This window comes from Echinops telfairi, unplaced genomic scaffold (genome assembly GCF_000313985.2).
Source record: "Echinops telfairi isolate 266 unplaced genomic scaffold, ASM31398v2 ScPeMD7_2;HRSCAF=8, whole genome shotgun sequence".
Classification (NCBI taxonomy): Eukaryota; Metazoa; Chordata; class Mammalia; order Afrosoricida; family Tenrecidae; genus Echinops; species Echinops telfairi.
In genome coordinates, this window is record NW_022103898.1 from 69169752 (window position 1) to 69195678 (window position 25927).

The 25927-nt window shown below is 41.7% G+C and overlaps 1 protein-coding gene across 2 annotated transcripts in view; it reads right to left on the reverse strand.

The window, feature by feature from the left end:
* Positions 1 to 25927, reverse strand: part of SRGAP1 (SLIT-ROBO Rho GTPase activating protein 1) — a 326600-nt gene that overhangs the window by 88190 nt on the left and 212483 nt on the right. For both annotated transcript variants that reach the window (XM_013004070.2, XM_004700482.2), the window contains exons 5-6: positions 2182 to 2364; positions 1586 to 1714 (exon numbers count right to left, since the gene is read on the reverse strand). In XM_013004070.2, coding sequence (XP_012859524.1) covers positions 1586 to 1714; positions 2182 to 2364 — 312 coding nt within the window. The remainder of the gene's footprint in view (positions 1 to 1585; positions 1715 to 2181; positions 2365 to 25927) is intronic.

Genomic DNA, 25927 nt, shown 5'->3' on the forward strand with positions numbered 1-25927 from the left:
GCATGTTTAAATTGTACCATATATTGTTAGCCATAGAAAATAATTTTATAATATCATTAAAATGTTGAAGTAAATAAATGAAAAGCAGTTTATGAGCAAAGTTCCGGTAGATAAACCTCAGAACCCCGCTGAGATGTAGTTGATTACTTAATATGGCCCTTCTCATCAAGTCTTTGTAACTTCCACCAAATGATAGGTGAGGTCACGCATATAGGATGTGTGAAACATTAATAGAGGGGCCTGGTCAGTTTTGCCATTACACTGCGAATATACATGAGCCATCACAGAAGAGAGGAGAGAAAGAATCCCGCGACTGTCTGTCACAAAAGAAAAGCCATTAGTGGATTGTGTGAGAGATCTGTCTGAAGTGGCGGAGGCTCAGAGTCATAAGAAGCCACAGGATCAAAACTGTGAGGCTGGTGGTGGACTTCTTGGCCCACGAAACAAGGGAACAAGTGGCTGAGAGACCAAGAACCAGAAAGAGGCACGTCTGACAAGAGGTGATGTAGACAAATGAACCGTATCCTTAACTTTTGAAACCTGTTAGCTTCCCTCTTAAGCCCCAAAATTGACTGTCTATGAGTTCTGCATTGTCATTACAACACATTGTCAAACTCAACAGAGAGGTAAAGTGCCTTGGAAGGTACAGTTGGTGTCAGTATAGGGCAAAGAAAGATGGCGGGTGGAGGCATGTCTGACTGGTGGCAATCAGCCATCTGTTGGCGCACAGTTAAGAGTCTCCTCCTCTGTGTAGTCAGAGGACACCAGACAAGGCTTCCACAGCATTTCCTCACCCGGCACCACTTTCATTTTTGTTTTTCTGATGGCACTTTATACTTTCATCTTACATTTGCCGGTATTTGCATTTTTTGACACCAGCATTTTGCCTTTTCCACTCTTTGTAGTTTCCTACAGTGTTAGCGCTAGGCTACTCATGTTCTCTGAATGATGCAGCGGGTTACAATCGCAGTGAACTCTCAGAGTGGATATTTAGCTGTTGAGTTGTAAATGAGCCCAATAAGTGCCTTGATATATCAAACCCTCTGAGAGAAAAGTATAGACCGTTAGACAAATCTATAAAAGTGGTTTATTTATACTCATTCGACTTTTGCTCCACAGTATTTATACAATTGTATTAAAATGAACATGTGCGTAATCACTTGCTTAATGTCTGTCTTTGCCACATTAAAATCTCTGACAGTAAGGCTCATATATGTACATATATATGGCGTATTGCCCCCGAAGTACTCCACAATATTAGGTACCTAATACTACATTTTGAGTCAATGAGTACTTTCAGTGTTCTTCTACCACACAGTTTACAGATGACTAGGTCCTGTCTCAAGTGAGTTACAAGGTACTTCAAACCTTGCACAACCTAGTGATTCATTTCCATCAGTTTTAGAATGTGCTTTTTTTTCACATGCATCTTGCAATCGAATCACATAGACTAATTCACAGCTCTATTTTCTTTCTGAGTAGTGCATAAAATTACATTTTAATAAATGATAGTGTTTTAGAATCAATATTCTAACATTGCTAATTGCTTTTTAATATGAAAAACACAAAAGTTCCAAGTACTTACATCAATTAAATCTGAAAGATCATGAATATAATACTTGAAAACTGAGGCATTAGTTGCTTCGAGGGTAAGGAGATACTCATTCCGTGCCTTAATCGACTTTAGCTTATTTTCAGAATACTTTGCTTGTCTCTGGAAAAGAAGATGATTCAGGCATTGGGAAAGAATAATCAAAAAAGTCATTTTTGATTAAAACAGACAAACATCCGTGAGTTTTTATTCATCTAAACAGCTCATTCCACATATACGAATGGCCCTTCAGTCTTAGCCTTATTTAAATAATGAAACAAACCACCCAGTTACAGGGACTAACAACAGTCTAGGCTTGGGGCCCATGTGTAATGAAGTCTCTTTGTTAATACTCCAGTTCTCTACATTGTGTATGGAACACTTGGCAGGCAGCACTCAATGATGTCCAGCTGTTATTAGATGACGTTTGTGCTTCTTAAACGTTTTTCTTCCCATTGGGTGGAAATGCATGCTATTTCACGGTCACTGGCCATGTGTGTTTCAGGATTTGCATTGGGATTCTTAATCACTGTCACCTCAAGTGAGGGTGGTATGTCCTCATCCTGGCTTTGCGATGGACATTTACTTACCTTTTCTTTCATTTTTTCTATTTTCTTCACAGAGCTTCGGCGCTGGTGCCTCTCTTCCAGCCTGATATGAAAGACTGGGTCACCAGATCTTCCGATTTGCTTTTCTTCCTGCTTCTCAGCCTCCTTCAGCTTGCTTTCTGCACTGATGCTCTCTGCATGATACATGTGGTATGTTTTCATCACCTGTGGAAACAGTCACAAGATGTCTGTCTGACATTTAGAGTGACTAGAACCCATTATATGATGCATATGTAAGAATATCACCCTCTACCTGGTGAACTGCAAGGCAGATTGTGAGTGAAAAGATGAACTGTGGGCTATTAATTCTATATAAAGCACATTGAAATATTCAAAGTCACAAAGCAGGAAAAGGCACTTTGGGGATCAGCTTTGATGAAAAAAAAAAAAAAGATCCAAAAAAATCTTATGCATGTTTTCAATGTCCTTAAAGAGTTCTCTCTTAAGCTTGAACATATATCCCTAACATCTCTGTTGCATTATTAATCTGTAGAAAAATCATTTATTCATGGATAAAATTTAGCTTAATCTTAGAATTACAGAACACCTCCAAATTAGTGCAGGCTTCATTAAAAGGGATTTTATTGCCCACACATCTACTGATTGTCAAAATACAAAATGGAACACTAAGGTTCAGACATTGTTTTAGTTTAAAAAAAGTTTTATTGAGTTTACAATAATGCTTTGTGTTCAGTGTAGAAAGTAAATACACCTACTTTCACTTTTCTGCTCTCATTATCTGACATGTAGCATTAAGACAACAGTAAAAAATCGATCTGACCCTTTTACACAAGAATGACATGCATCTGGAAGTAGTGAATGCCCAGGTAGGTGTGTGGGGAGAGTAATGCTGGTTGTGATGGGTAAGCTTATGTGTCAGTTTGCCTGGGCCATGATTCTCAATGGTTTGGAAATTATGTATTGATGTAATTTGGCAGTTATATAATAATGTAGACTTTTTCATCAGATGTGATCATCCTCATTTTTGCATAATGCCAATTTTCACATAATAATGTGGTTCTTGAATGAGGAGTGGGTACAATACAGTAAAAGAAAAAGAAAATAAAAAATCATCCTGACATTACCACATATAAGAATTTGGTGTATAACCATCTACTCTTTTCCCTATGTATGAATAACACACACATTTGTTCATCTAAATTCATCTATATAATTTCTCCTTCTGCAAAATTGGGATCATAATAGAATTTATCAATATTTTTCACTTACAATATCAAATCATATTCTCACATCACTAGTCTTCTAAAACAGAATTTTAAGGGTGTCAAAGTATTATATGATGAACATATATTACCTAATTATCTATTGTTGAACATTTTAGGTATTTTAACATACTGCTTTAGAAATACAGCCATGCTGAAAATTACTGCTATATATATTTTTATTTTTTATCAGGAATGTATATAAATTGTCCTTCAACAACTACAGAAACACCTAACAAAAAATTTAATGTTTTTTATATGCACTATCTCTAACTCACATTGTTGTTATTAAAATGTGCAAAAATTTGTTTCATATTTCCTAGGGCAAATTCCTAGAAGAGAATAGCAGAGTCACAAGATATGAATAATTTTTGAGGCTTTTGAAGCATACTGCCTCTTTAATCATCTGCAGCTTTGAGAAGTAAAATGATCTATGCAGTTACCTTTGCAATCTTTAGTTAATGTTTTAAAATAAGGAGTAACACATATAGTTTAGATACCAGAAGAAGTCACAGTTTTTCAGAGATTTTACCTGAAAATTAGTTTCCCAATGTAGTTTTCATGTGCAGACCTAGACATGTGGGCAAATTCTGAAGCCTGTGTATCTTAGGTACAAAAATTCTCCTTCCTTCCTGGAAACCACGTGCAGAAAGTGTGCTGACTGCTGGGTCAGGAAAACCCAGGGCTCAGCACCCCACTCGTCAGTGGTGGCACGTCTCAGAAATGATCTTAGATTCCTTTCCACAGAGGGCAGGTTTCACTTCGTTTGTAAGTTTGGAGGCAATTTTCTAACTAAGGAGAAGATGGTAAGATGGTGAGATGAATGTTTGGAGGAGTAAAGCATGGGGCACTGAGTAAAGAGGCTTCACTAATTTTTGTAAATGTCAAAGCACAAAATAAGGACCAAACCCCAAAGTAGCTGGCAGCTTTCTCTGGGCTGTGTGCACTGGGGAAAGCCGTCTGTTTTCAGTAATTATCCAACTTGTCCATGGGAAGTTTGTTTGGCTACTGTGGTTTGAAAAAAAAAAAAAAAGCATCAGGAAGCAGCTTGGCAGCTGGGGAATGAGAAGGGAGTCACCCTGCAGCTGGGCAAACAGGAGGTCAATGAGCCTACTACACACCTTGCATTTCTAAGGCTGGGCTCTGTTTATAGTCCCTGACTGAAGCAATGCCACATACCGTTTGGGTCCTAGTTCCAGATACATCTTAAAAGGAGAGAGTGTAAACGCAAACACACACTTGCATGGCTATCTGTATTATTCTCATAAGGCAGGGAGGAAGAAAAAATACCATGACTCTCATCACATTTAGATGAAAAGGTACCTCAGACAGCCTTGGGTATGCGAGAAAACAGTCCTTTAATAGACATTACAAAGATATGACTTGAATTCCTGACTCTTGCTTAACTTGGACACCAAGGTCTGGTGTAAGCAGATAATTTGCACTAACTAATAAACCAGAGAAGAAGAGAAAACTCACAGCGCTGGTGGCTAGCATGGCATTTCTTATTAGCTAGGCTGGGGTGAAATGAAAACACTTTCGTCTCACCTAACACCAGCAAGAAAATGGTACAGATATTATCTCATCAGAACGTGGTTTAGCACAATAGCTGAGGATTCTCTACCCAGTTCAGTGGTAATTCCCAGGACAGAAATTTCCTCGTTTGGATTTCCAATCTGACTTGGGGTTTCTACTATCCTCTAAAATGTGAACAGTTGGAATGAATGAATTTTAAAAGTTGGAGAGAAAAACACTAAAAGCTTTTTGAGCACTCTAATTGCTGATAATGAATGCAAGCGCAATTGGCATAATTTAAAATGTAAGCTGTTGACAGAAGTTCAATGTGTTTTGTATTTAAAGTAAAATAGCAGCCAGTTCCCCCATTTTTTCAGAGAAGTAAAAGGAAGCTTTCATTTTTAAAGGTGCATTTTGAAAATATACTGAAGAAAATAACAGCATCTCCTTCAGTTTTGTGCAAATGTAAGCCTTTGCATACCAAATGGCACGCTAGGCATGCGCATACATCCACTTAAATGTACTCCCAGTGCATATTTTCCTATTTGAATTTTTCTCTGCTAAAAACCCCATGCATAATTCTCCAGGAAATCCACTTGGCTTATTTCTCCTGCTCCATCTCTCTGTAACCGCAGGGGAAATATAGTCAAATAGAAAATAACTGTATTCATCGGTTTCTTTCTGCAGAAGATTGGGAGATCCAACACAGTAACTCTTCCAGTCTTTGTTCCTTATTTTCTTCATCTTTGCTACTGATATGACATGCATCTGTCCATGAGATGTTCTTGATACTGTTTTTGTATTCAGTAACAAAATTACTCAATACTTGTAGTTAGTGTTAAGAAATTATTCTGTATTCTGAACAGTACATATGTGTTAGGGAAGATCAGGAGGTTAAAGCTATAGTTTCTACACGGAATTAGAAGATTTAGATTCTAGGGATGGAACTACCATTTACTAGATAGGGACAGTTACTTAGCAAAACTGTTCACCTTACAAAGTTGCTGTGGGTGGCAAATTTTATGTCCTTGTGTGTGTTTGTGTGTTATACATTAAAAAGCATGTACTATACATGAATGAGTGTTTTACATACATGCACACACTTATACAATAGGTATTCTCACACATAAAAATGTATGTGTACTTGCAACACATGCAATAGATGATACATATGACATTGCATGTATGTAACTTGATACTGTAAAATATATATTATGTGCTAGGCATATTATAAATTTAATCCTCATAAGAACTCTTTATGATTCTCATTAAACAGATGAGAAATCAGGCAAGGAGAGGTTAAAGATCTGGTTCCCGTTGGCTAAGAATGTAACCAGAGATTCAGACAGGAGATTAGAGGTTACCAGGGGCTGGTAGGAGACCAACAACCAGGGAGTTACTACTTACTGGATATGGAGTTGCTGCCTGGGTGACAAAAAAATCTTTGGGACTGCACCTAGACAGTTACGATGGTTGCACAACACAGAAAATGCTGCTAGTGCCACTTAACAGATTTCTGCACTTAAGAATGACAAATGCTGTGTTCACAGCTATTTGCACCAAAATAAAAAATGAGTTCAACAATTCTGATAGACTTAGCCAGCCAAAGGCTGGCTGTATGAGATCAGCAATGGAACGGTGGGAGGAACCACAAAAGTGTGAGGGGCATGTGCAGACCAAAATAGCAAAGGAGGAATACAGGGGAGTGCTTATAAAAGGAGACAGTTGCGTAACTGAGCTGAAGACAGCATGGGCCACTATCAGGAGAGGCTGGAAGTTCCAACCAGTAAGTATAGTATTCATGCTGGAGAGCCTTGTAAATTCACACAGAGGTAGCCACAGCATAAGTCAACACAGCAGCTTAGTAATACACTGGGTGAAAACCTGAGGAACGATGTGGGATGGGTAGTGCCTCATTCAGCCTGCAACAGGGAATGAAATTAAGGGAGAGAATCCATAGCTACGGGACTTTTCCTCTGTTCTTACTCTCTTTCACCATGCTGCTTACATTTGATAGGATTCTCACCACCGTGGCACTCACGGCCTTCACCATAGCCTCGGAATCTGTCTACTGGTTGGGGGTCAACCAATTTTTGCTTCCTCCTTGCAATTTGACTTTCTTGCCTCTGTGGCCTACTCTTCAGCCAGTCCCAGGGCTTGGAATGTCACCCCAGCCTGTCATCCTCTTAACATTTGATCAGTCCTCCTTGGGAGACTTACATCTGACTTACCACACCAAGTGTTTCCCAGTTCCCTAGCCAGGGCCATCTTGTTCTTCTGACCACGGAGACTTGCTTAGCTATAGTCCATCAGATCCTTTGCCATGGTTTTACAGGTAAGTGTGCTGCCCAACATCCTGGACTGCCTGATAAGTTTACCTCAGTCACCAACCACATCTAATAAACCTTCAGACCCTTAGTGCTACCTTATACCCAGGAGGAGTAAAAGAGGCATTTACTGAGAAACAACATGGACAGGGGCCCCATTTTATAGTTAGCCAGTTTGGTCACTCATTGAACATACTACGTACTTGGCATTGTTTTGCTGGGCCTTCAAACTAGCACCACCAAAAAATATCTGAGATTAGACTAATGGGATGACATTTATGAAATTTAGTTAGTATTTATCATCTGTGAGATAGTATTGGAATCCATATCCTCTCAAAACAAATCAAAATGGTGGTAACTGGAAAAGAGTGAAAAGCAGTATTTTAGTGACAGGATTTCCTAATTACACAGTCATTTGCTTCACTAAATCCATCAATTACTGAGAGCTACTCAGAGAAAGTATGTACTGTACTTCAGATTTCCTTAACTGTCAACAACCTAAGATAAACATCTATTTTTTACAATCAATAGAGAGGTCCCTGATTATAATTGAGTCTATGAATGTATCAGGCTAATAACCTCACGGCCTCGGAGACCCGCTCCTCTGGTTTCCAGGAGATGCTTGAAGCAAAGGTCACCCTAGGCTGGAGGGACAAGGACCTAGACCCAGCCAGAGGCGTGTAACCTCAGCCTCTCCAGACGGAATCATCCTTGGGCGGGTGTGGAGCTGCAGTCTTCTTTTCCCACCCCATTTCTATAGGCAGAGACAAACTTTCAGAACACTGACTGCCAGGCGCTTCCTGCTCTTTGATATTCTGAACCCATCCTCGAGGTGAACGCAGCCCTGGAGCTAGGCAGTGTTGGCTTCCTGTTGCAGTGCCATCACTCACTAGCCGGGCAAATTTGTTAGCTTTTCTGGGCTTCGGTTCCTCTAAGTCAGATAGCGATTCGCAGATGTCTTCACGTACAACAGAACAAAATGTCGTCCCATGACATCTTTGGTACGTGTGACTCCATTGTTGTGGCTATTGTGTAGACCCATTCTAACATAGGAGGCTCATCTTTCAGCATTTTCTCCAACAATAGTCTGTTGTGATTCCTAGGTATCTCAAGGACTACTTTTCAAAAGCTTTTCTTCGTTATCTTAGTATGGAAGCTCTGCTGACATCTGGTCTACCATGAGTGACCCTGATGATATCTGAAGTGTCAATGGCTTAGCTTCCAGCATTATAGAAATATGCAAGCCACCGTAGGACAACAAACTGAGAGATGAGTGGAGTGACTAGATGCATGCAAAGGATTCATGCAAAGCACATAGTAGGGTTGGTAGTTCTCATCCGTGACAATTTCTAAGGTCTGAAGTAAAAGTAAGTACAGGGTCTGGAACCAGACTTCTTGGCTTCAAACCCAAATTTAATGTAGATAGGTGTAGGCCAAAGGCAAAAACCACAATGAGAATGGCAGTTCAACTAAAGCAGACCAGATGGAGACATCCCCTCCTCTGGAGATCTGGGCTATGCAAAACTTCCTCTCCACTAACACAGTAAGTCAATGGGTTAACTGCATATGTACTTGTACCTTCATATAGCACACTTTCAGAAGTCTCCTTTCTAACTTACCAGCAAGGCTGTGTCCCATAATCAGCACTCTTCAATATATATTGGAACTTACTGTAAAATTAGGTGGAAATTAGCTCACACTTAAGACAATACATATTTTTATTTTCATTTATTCATCTACCAAAAAGTAATAGTCCAAGTACTATACTGGGCTTGGAGTCTTGGGGGCATAGTGGGTTATAAGTTGGGCTGAAAACCACTAGGTCAGCAGTTCAAACCCACCAGCTGCCCCATGGGAGTAAGGTGAGACCGTGTGCTCCCATAAAGCGAGCAACTCTATTCTGTTCTCCAGGGTCACTGCTAGTCACAGTCGACTTGACACAGTGGGGTGTTGAGGACTAGGCCTTTGAGATAAATGAAAGAAAGGGACAAACTGCACCTAATATGCAGGACGCAAAAGAAAGTTCACTTATTGTAATATAAATAGGGGTATAGATATTTGGAGATGGGGAAGTAGAGCCATTATGAACTTCAGAATAGGATGGATGTCAGATGGAGGTACCGTGCTGGGCTTCATTTGGATTACTTTATCTGAGTCCAAGGGCTCAGTTTTGGAGTAAAGGATGGGGAATATATCTTATTTGCACAAAGCATGTAAGGCAGGAGAAGGTAAGCTTCAACATGAATGCTACTCAGACAATACCTACAATGGGTCTCTTTCTCAGTTCCTAACCCCAACCTCTGGCTTCCACTGTAGGCCTGTGGATGACCCTCTTTGGTATTTTTAATTCTCATTCACAGCATCAGGGCCAAATGTTTGATGATTTCTAAGCTATTAAGTGGTTATTAGGGTTGTCAAGGTGCCCTGGTAGTGCTGTGTGTTAGGTGTTGGGCTGTCAATCCTAGGGTTGACGGTTCAAACCCACCAGCCACTCTACAAGAGAACGACAAGGCCATCTGGCCCTGTAGAGAGGTTCACAGTCTCAGAAACTGTGCACAGAGACCCTGGGAGTCAGCATTCACTTGATGGCAGGGAGTTTAAGTTTAGTTATCAGATCTGTCACAAAGATGAACTTTGACAAACCTGCCTCCTCTCCCCAGCTCTTCACAAGTAACGTAAAGTGAGATTTATGTAATGGTATTATAATTGAAAAATGGCATTTATAAGAGAATCCACTTTAAAAAAGCAGTAAGCAGACTGGTGGCTAACAACAGACTCAAGGGCAGATGGCTCAGGTTCAAACTGTGCTTCTTACTAGCTGTGTTATCTTGGACAAATAATTTAACCTTTCTGTGCCTCAATTTCCTCAACGAAAAATCAAAATAATGCTAATGTACACTATACAGGGGGTAACCCCCCAAATCAGGAAAAAGCTCTGCTGCATTTGGCATTTGTTCCACCAGGTCAGACTGTTAATCAAGCTTTCTATTTAGAGGTTCTGAAAAGATTGTGTAACAGTGTGCGACAAAAAAGGCTTGATTTGTGGCAGATTTTGGCCACCATGATAATGCAACTGTTCACCAGTCATCTCAGTGCACCAGTTTTTGGCAAAAAACATCATGCCTCTCTTGCCCCATGCACCTTAATCACCTGATCCTGCTCAGTGTGACTTTTTTTGTATGTCTGTGAATGAAGAGGGACATGAAAGTACAGAGATTTGAGGACAAAGAAGAAGTGATGAAAAAAACAAGGGAGGTGCTGTCAGCCATACAAACAGATGAGTTTGGAAAATATTTCCAAGAATGGAATTGCAGATTTGACAAATGTATTAAGTGTAATGGTGAGTACTTTGAAGGTGATAAGGCTGTTTTGCAAAAAAAATAAATAAATAAATATATACATTTGGGGGGAAAAATCAGTTTTTTTTTGGTGGGGGGGGGCTAACCCATCGTATATAGTAGCTGGGAATATCATAATTGTCAAAACATTTAAAGAGCTCAGAAGAAAGAGTGTGGAATATATTTAGTGCATAATAATTATGTTAGGTATTAACAAGAATAAAGATCTCTATTGAGCCCATATTGAGTATAGCCACAAATACATATATTTTTAATAATAATTTACTTTAATAACCAGTAGTGATTTCTCTGTAGTTGGAAAGATGATAATTTTTTAACAGCAGTAAAAGAGAGGGGAATATACAATATTTCTACATGTAAAATAATTTCGGGAACACCTGGGAATGAGGAAACAGATCAAGATGAGTAATTAAATGGCTGAAGATGCTGACTTTATAAGTAATTTATCAAAGAAGACTTGAGCTACATTGTGCCCCCACTGAAATGAAATCAGCTTAACAGTCCGAATTTATCATCACTTACATTTATAATCCACACAATGGCTTTGTACAAATGACATTGCCTGGGATGGTGGACTCCCGAGGGATTGGGAATGCCAACCAACCAGATAAAAGGGCAAAGATGTGCAGGGACAAACAAAACAAAAGGACAAGCAAACAATACACATGTAAAGAGAGGAGACATGATAATAATTTTTTTTTAAATCACAAAATTAATTATATTGTTTACTGAAGTGTTAAAGATCTTGTCGAGTAGTTACACAAAGTAACACTGTTAATAGAAAGAGTTCAGATCTTTGAGACAATAAATTGAGATTTTTGCTAATTTGCTGCCAAATAACCTTTCAACAGCCCTTCTGCCCCTTAGTATGAGTTTCATTTATGAGGCGGCTTCAACAAATTCCTGGGCAACTGGTATCAAAAGATAATGAGATTTTTCCTGAGAACTTTCTGAAGCCCCTACTTATTAGGGATGACAACATGAGTTCTTCCTGCCGAACCAAACGAATGGGGACAATCATATCAGGTTGTAAACCTCAAAAGTATATATGGAAAGAAATACACAAACTAAAGGGATGATCCCAGAGAGAAAACTAATCACATAACTTCTGGGTACAGAGACTTCTTTACAAGAAAGCTCAGTATGTCTATAAAGAAGAATATCTGACGGAGGCGCAGGGGGAAAGCTAAAAAAAAAAAAAAAAAGAAATCATGTAAGATGGCATTCCGCGGTAGTAGAGAGAAACTTCATCTCACGCATGGCATCAGGAGAGACCAATCCCTGGAAAAGGGCATTATACTTGGTAAAGTAGACTAGCAGTGTAAAAATGGAAGATTCTTGATCAAGACACTGACACGCCACTGCAACGATGAACTCAGACATAACATATATGGAGATGGTACAGGACCAGGCAGTGTTTCCTTGTGTGGTACACAGGTGCTCTCTGAGTCAGAACCCCCTCAATGGCATCTAACAACAACATTAGAGACAGATCCATATGGCTATTCATGTTTTCGCTTTCAAGAACCAGGGTCATTTTGTAACGAGACTTCACATACTAGATATAGAGGGTGTGAGCCCTCCGTCTGTAGTCCCTGGGTGGTGCAAATGATTAATGCCCTGGGCAGCTAATGAAAAGGATGACACTGGAGTCCAGCTACAGACATCCTGGAAAAATGACTTAGTGGCCAGGGGCCATTGAAGACCCCATGGAACACTAGTTTACTCTGACACATATGGAGCCACCAGGAGTCGGAATAGGCCCTATGACAACTGGTTGAGCACTCAATCTGCCAGGCATTGACTGTGTGATCTTGAAACAAAGCAATATTCACCTTTAAGGGGCCCACAGCTTGCTCACCTCAAAGAAGGTGGGTGGGCCATATGATCTCTAAGGATGTTCTGCTAGAAAATTCTAGGAATCCATGATTCCAGGTATTCATCTCCCAACAACTGAGAGTATCAATCTGATCATTTATTTTCATGGGAACTATACAAAATGTACTTTTCAGTCATTAAAGGGGCTGATTTTTTTCATTGTTAGGGTAGACAATAGATCAATTTCAATCAAAAGAAAAACATGAGTATAACAACAAATTATACTAATTATCTTCTTCTGCTTTGGTGACTTGAGACAGCAAGCAACACACCATGCTGTTAGAGATCTAAGAATCCTCCTAGCATTCTCAATGGGCTGTAAGGCCATAACTCACCTGCTTTGCTGAATAGGAAATATCCAGAAATGATCAATGCCCCTATAGTCTGTCTTGTACACTATTCTATTCATGAACCTTATACAGGGATATCTATCACTCTAGTGACTTTAATTGGCTCCTAGACTGATTGTTGATCAATCATCAAGTGCTCATTAAGGAGGACAAACCCAATAATCATTTGGAAGGCACAAGGCTGATATACAGAAATGTTACATGCTTTTATTTTCAATAGCACTAGTCATCTTCCAAATGTTAAATATAACAATAATTTCCAAACAAAGTTATAAATTATCATTAGTTTCACTAGATTTTGCTACTTTAATGAAAAAATCTTTAGTGGAAAATAACTAATTCATCCTAAAGAGGGTAAATTGCTTTATGCTATATTAAAATAAAAATGTTTCTATTTGTAACAAGAGCTGTACTTATTAATCTTAATCTGTGCTAGCTCTATTTCCAGCAGTTATTAGAGGCAGCTTCTAATGTAAATCTTTGAATCACAGAGGTTATTGATTTTGTTTACCTCTAATTAGTTCTCCATAAATATTCATGTTCAGCAAAAATTTCCTGAGCCCGTTACTATGTACCATACTTATGCTAGGCCTTGTCCTTCATTAGCAGTGTATTATTAGAAATCCAATTTTGTTTTATTCTTTATTGATTCTAGCACACTAGTTTATAGGAGAAATTAACAACTTAGTATAATACTAGAGTACCCATTTCACAATTATTAACTATTACTGACATGAAGTAAATGGCCTTTTATCTAGGAAGTTCTAATTCTGCAAAAGATATTTTCCTGTCCCGTCTCTCAAACCCTTCACTTGCCGAAGGGTACAGGAAAGAAGGTCAGGGCGGGGAGTTTTACAAAAGCCCACCTTTCGACTCCTGTATTTTCACGTTGATGGCACTGTGATACTCTGAAGTCCATGGAGTTCACTGCGCACACGGTGTGGTTTCAGACCATCTCCTCTTTTGGGAATGCCATTCTCACTTTCCTTCATTACTAAATTCAGGTTGTAGCCTTCTCCAGGAAGCCCCAGGGCGGCTCTGGGCATGCGCCGAGTGGTGGAGACCTCCTCCTTGCCTAGCCCCAAATGCTGTAGATGGAAACAGCTCCCCAAGCTAGCTCTTTGAAGACAGGAGTGCTTCTTACCAACCTCGATGGCATCACGACGACATAGAGGACGGAGGAGACTTGCCCCTGTGGGCTTCCAAGACTGAAACTCTCTATGGGAGAAGAAAGCCTCCTCTTTCCCCCACCATTTATGTATGAGGAGGCTTCAAATCGGCTTTTTAGGATCTACATATTTATTGCTGGGTGATACAAATGGTTAACACAATTGGCTGCTAACCAAAAGGGTGAAGTGGCTTAGGAAAAAGGCCTGGCAATATACTTAAAAAAAAATCTTCCACTGAAAATTCTGTGGAGCAGTTTTTTCCTGACACACATGGGGGACTAGTAGCTGGCACCAACTCAAGGGCAGCTGACTGCCCCATAGCCACTCACTTATGGTACTGGACGCTCCAGAGATGATCCTACAACACAAGAAGTGTGGCGGCAAGAATGCTTTCCGTGACTCCCATTTACATGGCCTAACGACAGGGAACACACGTTGGTATTTAGGACATACGCAGGATAATTACATTCCATGGCCCCTAGAACCTTAGAGGTAACGAGGCCTCATCACACACTACAGGAGCGGAGAAGCCGCCATTTGGAGAGGAGGGGCTACTAAAGAGATAGCCCATTTCACTTCTGAGCATCAACAGTCATTAGATTCGGGAATCAGCTGCCTGTGTCCATGTCCCGGTTTGGCCTCTTACCACGTTCCTCAGTCTTTTCATTTCTAAATTGAGAATAAGAGCAGTCATTATAAAGTTGTTGTAGAGGTAAAGTGAATTAATTTTTGGTAAAGCAACTACAGAAGGAACTGGCACACAGCTTATGCTTAATAAATGCCACTGAAACAAAGAAAATATTCCAATTATTAAAACGCCATGCCTTTGAAGCTGACAACAGCCTTCGCCTAGCCAATGCCCCACTTGGTTAATTCTCACAAACCTGGGAGGTCTTTGTTTTATGGATAAAAGACACTGAGCTGCAAAGAGACATAAGCCTTGGCCCACAAGAGGCCCCAGGGAGAGTCAGTGACAGAAGGTTGTTCAGAAAGCCCCTATTTCAAACGAGGTTTTCAGAGGAAGTCTTCAGAGGCATGAAAGATAGAAGTTTAATACTACTGGGGTGGGGTGGGGGCAAAATCCCGGTGTTTGGAAGGGGAATATATATTAACACTGGCAGCAGGAGCTAAGCGACAGAGCTTCTGGCCACACAGGAGACGCTCCAAGGAGTTGGCAGTGTGGACTGGAAAGCCTGTGTGCAATGTGAGGAGCCCTGGTAGGGTAGTGGCTACACGCTGGGCTGCTTACTGTAAGGTCAGCAGTTCGAAACCACCTCAGGTGAAAGACAGGGGCTTTCTTCTCCGGTAAGGAGTTACAGTCTCAGAAACTCCCAGGGGCAGTTCTATTCTGTCCTATCCAGTTGTTAAGAGTCCCCATCAACTCAAGGGTAGTGAGCTAGCATTTCAAAGTCACCTGCAACTTTAAGTATCTTATTCCACTAAGGGAGAGGGCTCACATGTTTTCAACATTACACCTGTGCTATGGGACATCTACGTTTTAAGATTTAGTATCTGAAATACACAAACTGAACATTTAAGGATAAAAATATTTAAGACCTTTGAGATCTTACTATCAGAAAAGCTCTAACCAGCCTCAGAAATACAGAATTAATTACATTGGAAAGGCTAATGTGAATGCTGTTACTTTCAGGGGAAAATGGTTTGGAAGGTGACTGATACACTCTATGCCTCCATATAATAGTTCTTATTCTATTTATTAAAAAATTAAAATTAAATTACATCCAGAGGCTTTTGTTAAGGTGTAGGAAAGCTATTTATGTTTCAAACTGAGTTTGTTAAAGTGGCTAACCAGAATCAATGGGATGGCAATAGGTTTTGATTTGGATGCTGGTGGACAGGGAGCCCTAGTGGTCCTGTGGGCTAAGTGTTGGGCTGCTAACCACAAGGTGAGCAGTTCAAACCCACTAGCTGCTTCCTGGGAGAAAGAGGAGGCTGTCTGCTCTCATAAAGATTCACGGTCTCACAAATCCTAAGGAGCAGTTCTACTTTGTTCTACAGTCACTATGAGTTGGAACGGACACAATGCTGGTGGAAGTGGTGATGTTCTCTGTACTTTCACCTTACTATTCCTCCTAAAGTCTTTGAACTCCAATTTTTCCTCTTTTTTCTCCCTCTATATGTGATTCCAGAGGAATTCTCTGAATATGTCTTGTGTTTCCTAACTCTACACCTTGGTAGCACCTTTTGCCTTGAATGCCTTTCCCCCTAATTTCACCTCTACTACTTAAACCTTATCTTTCATTTTCAGAATGATTCCCTCTATACATTTTCCCCTCAATCTTTAATGTTGTCCCTCTCGCTTCTCACCCCACCAAAGTTCTCTGCTTGAACCTACCTTTTGAAGCATAACAGTCCGTTTTATGTTATAATCATCAATAAAAAGAGCACATATCATGTGGGGTGAGACCATAGAATATATCTGAACTGAGACTTCTAGCTGTGAAACCTTGGGTAAGGTACTTAACCAATCTGTGCCTCACATAGCTCATAGACAACAGCAACCCAATGGCCATCGTGGCAATTCTGACTCATAGCAACCCCATGTACATCAGAGTAGATCTGTGTTCCACGGGGCTTCCAAGCCCTGGTGGCATAGAGGTTACACATTGGGCTGCTACCTGCAAGGTCAGCAGCTGGAAACCACCAGCTGCTCTGTGAGAGAAAGAGGAGACGTTCCGCACAGGAGCCTTTCTCCTCTGTTCTGTTGGGGGCGCTATGAGTCTGACTTGACCCCACGTCAGTGAGACGTGTTTGGAAGTATGCTGCCGGGCTTTTCTTCTGCAACTTCAGGGAGGACTTGAACATCCAATCTTTTAGTCAGCAGCGGACAATGTGAACCTTTGAAACCGCCTAGGGACGCCACCTACTTTACAGGGTAAGTAAAGAGCTAATTTTGAAGTGTTTAGAAAACTGCACAGCACAGAGATAAACTGCTATTTGAAGGCCTTTCTTTAGACAGAAAGCCTCCTGAGCTGGTACTGTGTCTCCCCCAAAAGCTGTCAGCACAGCATCTCACACCTCAGGGGAACCCATGTGCAAATGGGAATTAAAATAAAAACTGGGTTTCTGTCCATTCCTCCCCGCCCCTTTCCTCTCCCCTCCCCCGCGCAGGAATTAGTCCTGGGACTTTAGTTAATTACTTAATCCCTCTGGGTGCCAGTGATAGTCCCACAAAACAAAGAAGTTAATTTGGTCATCACTAAAGGTCAAAATCCGATCAGCCTATGAGAGGATTCAACTGAGAACCAACACAAAATGCCTTAAATTGGATGACTTGATAAAATCAATTTAGATTTCTCTCACGCAATTTCTTTGCATTTCTCCTGGTCACTATTTCTGATCTGTTTTAAGTCTGTAAATCCAAGGAAAATGCTCATCATTTATTGTTTTGGCAATGGGTTTGGTTTTGGGCACACACACATGTATACGTTGCTTAATATCCATGGCATGTTCTGTGAAATAGAATATTATATGATTTGGACATAGTGAAAAAATTATATTATGTATGGGCAGTCCCCATACCATCTATAGTTGGATATCTGTAGGGCCTATTATATTCAAGCCTTATGGAAGTCCCTCCCAAAAAACTATCTTAGTAGATACAGAAGGCTGGTCTTGCAGGGTGTAAGACTGGAGGGGGAAAGGTGGGCAGACTCGGCAGGCAGCTGGCAACTGTGTGCATGTTTGGGCCTACAGGTGGCCATGCGAACCACTTCGGGAACAGGATTTAAGAGCTGGAGTGGGGCGGGTGGTAGCAGCCCTGGCTACCATTGACTTGTTGGCCTACTTGCTTCCTGATCATGAGCTGCAGCTGGCGCACTCGGAGCTGGGAGCACCGCAGGCCCCACCGGGCATCCCTTTCTGGGCCAGGCATGAAAGACTGCATGGCTGCTGGCCCACTGAATCAAGCCAGGCGGTCAGGAAGCAGGGATAGAGTTTATGCCTGGCACTGGTTCACTTGGAGGATTGGGGTCTTTAAAAGCATTCCAAACCCAAAACCAAACTCCCTGCTGTCAAGTCAGCTGGGGCTCATGGCGACCCTGTAAGAGAGAGGGGATCTTCCCCTGTGGGTTTCTGAGTATAATTTTTTTCCAGGAGTGGAAAGGTCTCATCTTTCTCCTGAGTAGTGGCTGGTGCATCTGATCTGTTGACCTTTCTGTTAGCAACTCAATGCACAACCCACTATGTGACCAGGGCTCCTTTATAAAACCATGAGTGGGAAATAATAAACGAGAGTAAAGCATGCACACACACACACACACACACACACACACACACACACACACACACACACGACAAATAAACAAAGGTAAACACTTTATTAGAAAACAAAAACAAAAAAACCCCAAACATCCTGATTAAGATGGTCTGCCATGAAAACAAGGCATCTCAGTGGCATTGTGGTTCTGGGTTGGGCTGCTAGCGACAAGGGCAGCAGTTCCAAACCACGAGTGACTTCCAAGGGAGAGGGCAGGTTGGGACTTTCTGTGCCAGTAGAGGCAGTCCACCCTGTCATACAGGGTCTCTGTCATGAGTCACCTTCGACTCGATGGCAGTGAGCTTAGTCTTTTGGTTTGGTCATTAAGACATTGTATTAATTTAAAAAACAATACTCTATTTCTGAGTACAAATGTTTAGATAAAATAATTTATAGAAATCTTAAGACATTTTAAAGTTTTCTAAAAGACTAAATGATACTTTTCATTTCAAGGCCCCCTCTGCTCATCTTGCTCGCTTCTTTGAAAAGATTCCTATTGAAGGGGTTCACAAGCACCAATCACAAACCACTTCTCAAATCTCCAACAGAAAATGAAAACTCCAAGCAGGACCTAGGGAGTAGTTGGCACCATTAATTAGCAGGGTCTTCTGAGAAACATTTACACATCAAGTTCTTATCACGCAGTTCTCCTTAGAGATCCCTGTAATGGGAAATTGTTTTACTCTCAACCATACTGCAGAGAAATGAAACCACGTTAAATTAGCTGCATCTGCAAAGTCAGTCTGTGTCAACTCCAGAAGTTGCTGGCAGGGAGTCTTATGATCCCAACACTTTCCATCTGAGTGTCAAGCAATCAAAGGAGCTCTGGAAACACTTCGTCAGCCCAGCATCTCGAAATAGGCCACTTTGAAAGGAGGTTTCCAGGTGGCATCCCCAAGAGTGTGGTTTCTGATTTCTAAAAAAAACATATCCTGTATGCTATATAACTCTGTTTAGGATTTTGTTCCGGGTCCCAGACCTCAGTGTACTCCAACTCAATGGAATGAATTTGCATTTTTTGCTACAGAAATAAATAAATGATTCAAGTATCTGAAAGCTCTTTGAGGCTCAGAGGGAAAGTCTTGTGATAGAAGGCAGTAGCAACTACCTGGGGCTCTTCTGGGAGGCCCTGGCAACCTTGCCTTGGGCATGCTTCTTCTTTAGGGCAGAAGGCATTTTCTTCAGTTGGTGGGAGGTTCCCACAGCCCCGCCAAGAAAGCCTTCGTCAGCAGTCCTAGAAGGCTGACTTTTCAAGGCAGGGCTTGGAATAATAAAGTTTCCTCCACCTCTTCCCTCTGAAAAATAATTAGCTCTTCTTATTTCAACATGGTAAGGAGACGGAGTGTGCCAAATGGAGTGTGCCAAAGGTATGTAAGGACCAGGCAGTATGGAGAGGGTGGAGGTGCCAGGTAGACACCTGTGCACATTCAGCAACCCGGTTTTTAACCAAATAACTCTCGCAGAGGTGTTCTGCAGCAGGCTCCAGGCTTGGATCAGGACGAGCTTCCTTTACTTTTTGTTAGGCAAGCTGGAGTTAGGAGCTCAGAAGGCAGAAAACAGACTGGAAAGGGGCTCATGGCGAAGAAGCAGTCATCGCTGTGATAACACTAAACCTCAATGCGAGGTTATGTTCTACAAAGGAACCTGAAATGAACATCTAGAAAGCTGAAGGCCAACAGTCTACAATGCTCAATCAAGTTTTCACTGGTGTTTAAGAGCTTGCATGAGTGCGTTCTCTAGCAACTCTCTTCTTGGGAATCAGGCTCCATCCCTCCTCTCTCCATTACCCTTGTACATATTTCCCTGCTCAGTGGGGGAAAGCATAGGACTTGGGGACTGGGGGTGGGTACAAATTTGGAATCTTGTATGGTCTCGGTGTGATCTTCAACTCATTATTCTGAGCGCCATATTCCCATTAGTAAAACTGGGATTAAGAATACCTGCCTCGGGAGCTGCTCCTGAGAAAAGAATGAGGGAACATATATATGTAAGTGTGTCTAGCGCAGTGGTTGCCTCACAACAAGGGTTCATAAATCTTCATTTTCTTGATCCTTTTCCTCTTGATGGATTGGAACTTGAGGATGGATTACCTCTTGACTCGGGCCAGCCATATGTGCCACTGATGTACAGCGTGTGATAATCAATTATACCTAATTAACAATCAATTTTGTATGGATTTATCATGACGTCTGGGCTAATCTCTATTAGACTGAGCTTACTAAGGTAGACAGCATGTCTCCTTGTTTTGTACACTGCTGACTGGAAAGCCTTGGCAAAATGAAGATATATTGGTCTCGGATGCCACTGAGTTGATTCCAACACCTACGACCCTCCAGGTCAGAGAAGAACTGCCTGTAGGGTTTCTTTACGGGAGCAAGCAGCTCACCACGTCTGGTTTGGTTTTCTTGAGGGACAGCTGATGGGTTCAAACCCCTGACCCTTGAATGGCAGCCATGTGCTTATCCACTGTGCCACCAGGGCTCCTTAAAGAAATATTAGCAGAGGATAAGTTTTTTTTCTCCTACTAAATGCAGCACAACTTCCATTGAGATTCTGGTATATTAAGAGCTAAGCCTAACATCTTAAAACACTGGTTCATGATTAGTCCTTTGCCTGACTGATGGAGGCCAGTTCAGTGTGGAATTGCGAGGCAGCACGATAGGGGGTGGTTCCACTCCACGCCTCCGGCTTCTGCCACAGGAAGGTGGAAGCCGATAGAGGCTAAAGGGCATGTGCCACTTCAGGCCCGGAGCCAGAGCACCGGTACACATACGTGGGCCCCAATCTAGGCCAGGAGGGCTTAATTCAGCTAATGGGGTCAACCAGTACCATCGACCATGGCTCCCAGCGGAAGGCCCTAAAAGGGCTGGAATCTCGAGACCACTGCCCTCTTTTCCAGCTGCTCCTCTGGGGTCCCACACAGCTGGGCCTTGCTCTCTCTCTTTCTCTCTCTCTCTGGCCTCAAGTGGCCACATGGGTGTACAGTGCCAGGAGGGTAATTGTGTTCAATTACTGTAACGCCCAAAACTTCTTCTATCTTTTATAGAACCCACTTGGGTCACAAACTAGGCTTCGGTGTAAATTCTTTCACGTGCGAAGTCAAGGACTGATGCATTTCCTACCCTAGGAATCTAACAGAATCTCCCTAACCTTTAGTGTCACCGTTTTCCTGTCTTGTACCTTTACCTTCCCACACCCACTTTCCCAGTTACAGCCTTGATAACATTTGTGATTGGTTTCATTTTCTTGGCGGATGTTACCTCGCCCTCACTACCATCCTTTCCCCCCTCACCCTTTGATTGCACAAAGGTAACAACATATGTATTTGTTGTGTATGTGGGTGGGTGGGTGCGGGAGGCATACCATCTATGTAAAAACCATCTCTAGCTTAACACCAGTGACTGTGAGAGAGATAATGAGTTGTAATCATCCCCACTCCAATGCCAATGAAGAGGACCACTACAATCACGACAATATAACTAATATTCATTAAGCATTCACTCCCCATAACCAGGCACTGTTCTGAATGCTCTGTCAATATTAACTCAGCTTAAATTTATTCTTAGCACTTGCATCAGCTATATAATGCATTTACTTGTGTACAGTCTATCTCCCCTTGCTATGATTAGAAATGCTTAGAAAGAAACAGTATTTGGTCTGTTTTTGTTCATAGCTATGCCAAAGTATATTTAACAGTGCAGTGCCTAGTACAGTAGGTTTGCAATCCATTGCTAACCCAGAGGTTGGCAATCTGGAGCCACCAAGCAGTAATGTGGAAGAAAGTCCTGGCGAAAGACTTTTGGAAAGATGACAGTGAAGAAACCCAAGGGAGCAATTCTACTCTAACACATGTGGTTGTCACAAGTCAGCATTGACTCAAGGGTAACAGGCATGATTTTTGCTTTGCTTGTTTCAGGTTGTGTGTGTGTAAAGTAAGCATTAAAACAATGTCTGTTGAATAAATGAATCAGTGTTTATGAGATGTACTTTTTGCAACAGCTCTCAGAACTTGAGATTATTATGACCTGCAGGTTATGGATGAGGAAACCAAGGTACAGAGTCTCAGCCAGAAAGTGGTAAGGGAGGCTATGACTTCCGTAGTCAGTGACCCTTCCCACGAGGCTCCTAAATCCTGTCAGCTGTCAGTGTGTATGTGTGCACGCTCTTGCTTTGGCAAAGGAATTTCCAGTACTGTGCAATCAGCATCCAATTAGAAATGAGTGGTCTGAGATTCAAGTACAGACTTGCTGCTGCTGATCTAATCCTTTTGTTTCATTATAGCTCCTTTCCCTAGTTTTTAACCCAGTTCTCAAACTTGACAATTCTGTCCTTTGGCTCTCTTTCAAATCTTCAAATTCAAAAGGAAAAAAGGAAGTTCTGTAGCAGATTAGATTTAGAAAGAGTTTCAGGATCATAGTTGCCCTTTCTCCTTTCAGCTCAATAAGTCCCATCTGTTGGACCACTTAAACGGAACTTTCTAAGAAGTATGACTGCTGGTGAACCACATTTTCAACTTTGCATCTACGATTTTGTTAAAGCAGCATTAGCATCGAATCTAAAAAGTACAAATGGTCACTGGGAGTCAGAATCGACTTAATGCAAGGGGTAGGAGTCAGAATCCACTAGCAGGCAGTGGGTGTGGTTTGGGTTTTTACATGACTACTTATATGCAACCTGTGGGTAACTCCTTAGACCCTCATACAGTTTTCTCATCTGCAAAATCGGGAAAAGGATAGTTTCTATGTCACAGAGGTGTCATGAAAATTACATGAGATAATGCAAGGAATGTGTTTGACAGAATAACTGAATGTGTTTGACAGAATAACACATATGCATATATAGCAATATGTTCGCACTAAATGTTCGCTACTCTCACATGGATACCTTGTTACCTACAAATACTTCCTCCACGGTCAAATTAAGAGCCCACACGTTTTACGTGGCTGAAAATGCAGTAAGCGAAGATACTATAATCCAGGTTTCCTGGCTGTGTGGTGAGATCATGTTCCAGGTTCTGGCCAACGAAGTGTACATAAAAGTAATCTGTGGAACTTTCCTTCAGTCTCCCATGGGAGCAAGAGGGGGCTTTCTCCCACCATAAAAAAAGTTACAGTCGCAGAAACCCTGACGGGTTGTTCTACCCTGTCCTACAGGGTCACTATGAGTCACTCACTTGATGGCAGTGAGTAAATTTTCATTAAGTCTCTTTAAGGAACAGGAGAGGAGGCCTGCTCTTTTCCTATGCCCCATCCTGCTGCCAGGAATACAGATGGAATGGCTGGAATTCCAGCAACTCTACAGAACAACAAAGACAATGGCTACCTGCAGTCTTCTCAGACCAGCGTGTTAGGAGGAATCTAATAGGGTTGCTATGAGTGAGTACTGATCCAGTGGCAGTAAATTTAGATTTCTCTGGAAATACCTGCTGGTGCTGGCTGACTGCTAAGTGCCAGTTTGGTGGTTAAACCTGCCAGCCACTTCCAAGACCAAAGATGAGGCTGTCTGCTCCAGGGAAGATGGACAGCCTCAGAATCCCTCAACAGGGGTTGAGTGTGAACTGACTCAATGGCAGTGGGTTTGGGGGTTCTGGTTAATACCCACCTGGCTACACATAATCTCCATTCTAGTCCAGGGATTCCCACCTCTGGATTTACTTTATATTAGAGAGGAAAAAAATTTTAAGCCATTATTTTGGGTACCAATGTTACTCAAGGACAAACTTCACACATAACCTTCACTGCTTCAGTGGGTCCTTGTGGCAGTTTAAGGATCCACGTGGAAGCTCAAAAAGATTTCTGCAAATAAAGGCCCAATCAAGGTCTCGTTGTGAGAAAGGTACTGCTGGTCTTGGAAACCCTTCTTCCACTTTCAGCAGCCACTCTGAGACCAACTGGCTCCCTCCCTGGCTCAGAAGTGCTGCAAGCCAGCCCTTTCCATACCACCTGTTTTCATAGGATCTAATAACATTCAATTCACTCAAAGGTATAAGATGATCCTCATGCAACTTTATCCTTCTTGAACATTTATATTTATTAGAGACACAGCCTCTGATACACTGTCTGGAATGTCAATAGACCTGTGAGTGAAATATTTTTGGAAAGGAGCACCTACACATAAGCCTGCCACCCCAACCCTGTGGCCCTGTGTAATTTAATATAAAGCAGTCCACTGGGAGATGACGCTACCATCTTTTTCACAATGTTCACCTTCAAGTCCCAAGGACTGAGGACAAGAGGGGCAAGTCTGTTCAACAGCAACCTCAATTCCACAAGGATGCACAATTCACACCTGTTGCTTTAAGGAATCATTATAGTATCACCAGCTGCACAAAATTGTAAGCATCATGTAATTGGGTAGGTTACTTGGTCCATGACCAAAACACCAGGGGCTGTAAAAGCTGGGTCCACTGATCAAATACTACCCCTCACCAGGTCTTTCTCCCCTAGAGCTGCCAAGAGGGTTTGCAACTCCAGCTTTTCCATCAGCAGGATATCTACTGTGTGATCTGTAACAGACAGATTTCATATGAACAGGATAGAGTTTCTGTGCCTGAATTTAAAGGACAAGAGAGACCAATCACCATTTCTTGTTATAGTAAAAAGATTGTAAAATAAAAGACTGTGTGTTTTATGTGAAAAATCTGTCCCCAAGAAATATAACCTCTGACCTTGGCTGAGCATGATCTCTGGATAAAAATAAAATATTTCCCCCCCCAGAGTTCAAAGTGATATACAGATTACCTAATTAAAACCTTACTGTCTGGGGTTTGATCAAGTGCAAAGTAGCTGAGAGGAATTACTGAGAGCTGAATGAAGGTTGAACATGATAGTGGAATAAGAGGAAAGTTAAAGGAAATAGAGGAAAGAACTAGGAGGCAAAAGACATTTACAGAGGGAGAAATATAGGTATGCATATGTGTAAATATATTAAATATAATGACAGGGATATAGCTCTATGTATAACTATATGTTAAGTATCAAGATAGCAGATGGACATTTGGCCTCTACTCAAGTCCTCCCTCATGCAAGAACACTTTGTTCTAATAACCTGGCACTGTGTGGCTCACCTTCTCAACACAATCACTGAAGTCAAAATGGGTACATAAGCAAATGTGGTGGAAAAAGCTGATGGTACCTAGCTATTAGAAGATGAAGTGCCTGGGGTCTTGAAGGCTTGAAGTTAAACAAGCAGTTATCTTTCAGAGAAGCAATGAAGCACACATGGAAGATGCAGACAAACCTGGGTGATCATGAGGTGCTGACACAATCAGGTATCAGAAGACTCAAAACAAACAGTCATATCGATGTGAATAAGGGGGGCAGAGTAGAGACCCAGAGTCCATCTATAGATAACTGGGTTTCCCCTCAGAAAAGGATCACAAGGAAGGATGAGTCAGCCAGGGTGCAGTATAGCACCTACGAAACACATAACATTCCTCTAGTTCTTTAGCGCTTTCTCTCCCCCACACCCTACTACCATGACCCCAGTCCTACCTTACAAATCTGGCTAGGCCGGAGCATGTACACTGGTACAGATAAGAGCTCTAAACACACCAAATCCAGGACAGATAAACCCCCCTGGAAACCCATAAGGATAGGGGGAAAGAGGGGCAGGGGGAAAGAGGGGCG